At 65.3% G+C, this 671-nt stretch overlaps 1 protein-coding gene across 1 annotated transcript; it reads left to right on the top strand.

Moving 5' to 3' along the window:
• Positions 1-6: 6 nt before the first annotated feature.
• On the top strand, positions 7-665 carry LOC104916582 (scavenger receptor cysteine-rich domain-containing protein SCART1-like; the record flags this gene model as incomplete). Its single annotated transcript, XM_010727610.2, has 2 exons — positions 7-314; positions 392-665. Coding segments are annotated over exons 1-2 (401 nt in total), but the record flags the coding sequence as incomplete, so codon positions are not given.
• Between the last annotated feature and the right edge of the window lie 6 nt (positions 666-671).

Below are 671 nucleotides of genomic sequence, written 5' to 3'. Positions count from 1 at the left end.
CTACACTGGGTTCCAGCTGGCGGACGGAGACTCAGATTGCACTGGTCGGGTGGAGGTAGAGGCACATGGGGTGTGGAGGCCCCTGTGTGCCACTGCCTGGGACCTGCCTGACGCCCATGTCCTCTGCCACCACCTGGGCTGTGGCTCTGCCATATCCCTGCCCCCCCCAGGCCATTTTGGGACAGGGATGGGGACACTGCGACGTGATGCTCTCAGGTGCAGTGGGAATGAGCGGCACCCAGGTGAGTGCCCTGTGGAGGTGCTGGGGCAGCCCGCCTGCCCAACTGGGCACACCGCTGCCGTCAACTGCTCAGGTGAGTGTGGGGACCAAGGGAATCTACAGCAGGTGGGGAGCAATGCCTGTTCCCACTGCACAGCCAGGCTGTTGCAGGTGTCACCAAGCCCCTGAGGCTCCACGGTGGGGAAAGCCATTGCGACGGACGGCTGGAGGTGGCCGTGCGCCCCGGTGTCTGGGCCCGTGTGTCTGTGGGGCTGTGGGACAACGGCACTGCCACCGTGGCGTGCCGGCAGCTGGGCTGCGGTGTGCCTGAGAAAATCTATGCTGCGCCGGACAATGGCTTGGGCCCAATGGAGCTGCAAGAGCTGCGCTGTGTTGGCACCGAGGAGCTCCTGGCACAGTGTAACACCTCGGGAATGGCCAGCGAGCCCAG

This window comes from Meleagris gallopavo, unplaced genomic scaffold (assembly GCF_000146605.3).
Source record: "Meleagris gallopavo isolate NT-WF06-2002-E0010 breed Aviagen turkey brand Nicholas breeding stock unplaced genomic scaffold, Turkey_5.1 ChrUn_random_7180001922918, whole genome shotgun sequence".
NCBI classification, from domain to species: Eukaryota; Metazoa; Chordata; class Aves; order Galliformes; family Phasianidae; genus Meleagris; species Meleagris gallopavo.
The sequence above is the reverse complement of the archived record's forward strand: the minus strand, read 5'-3'. Positions and strand labels throughout refer to the sequence as shown.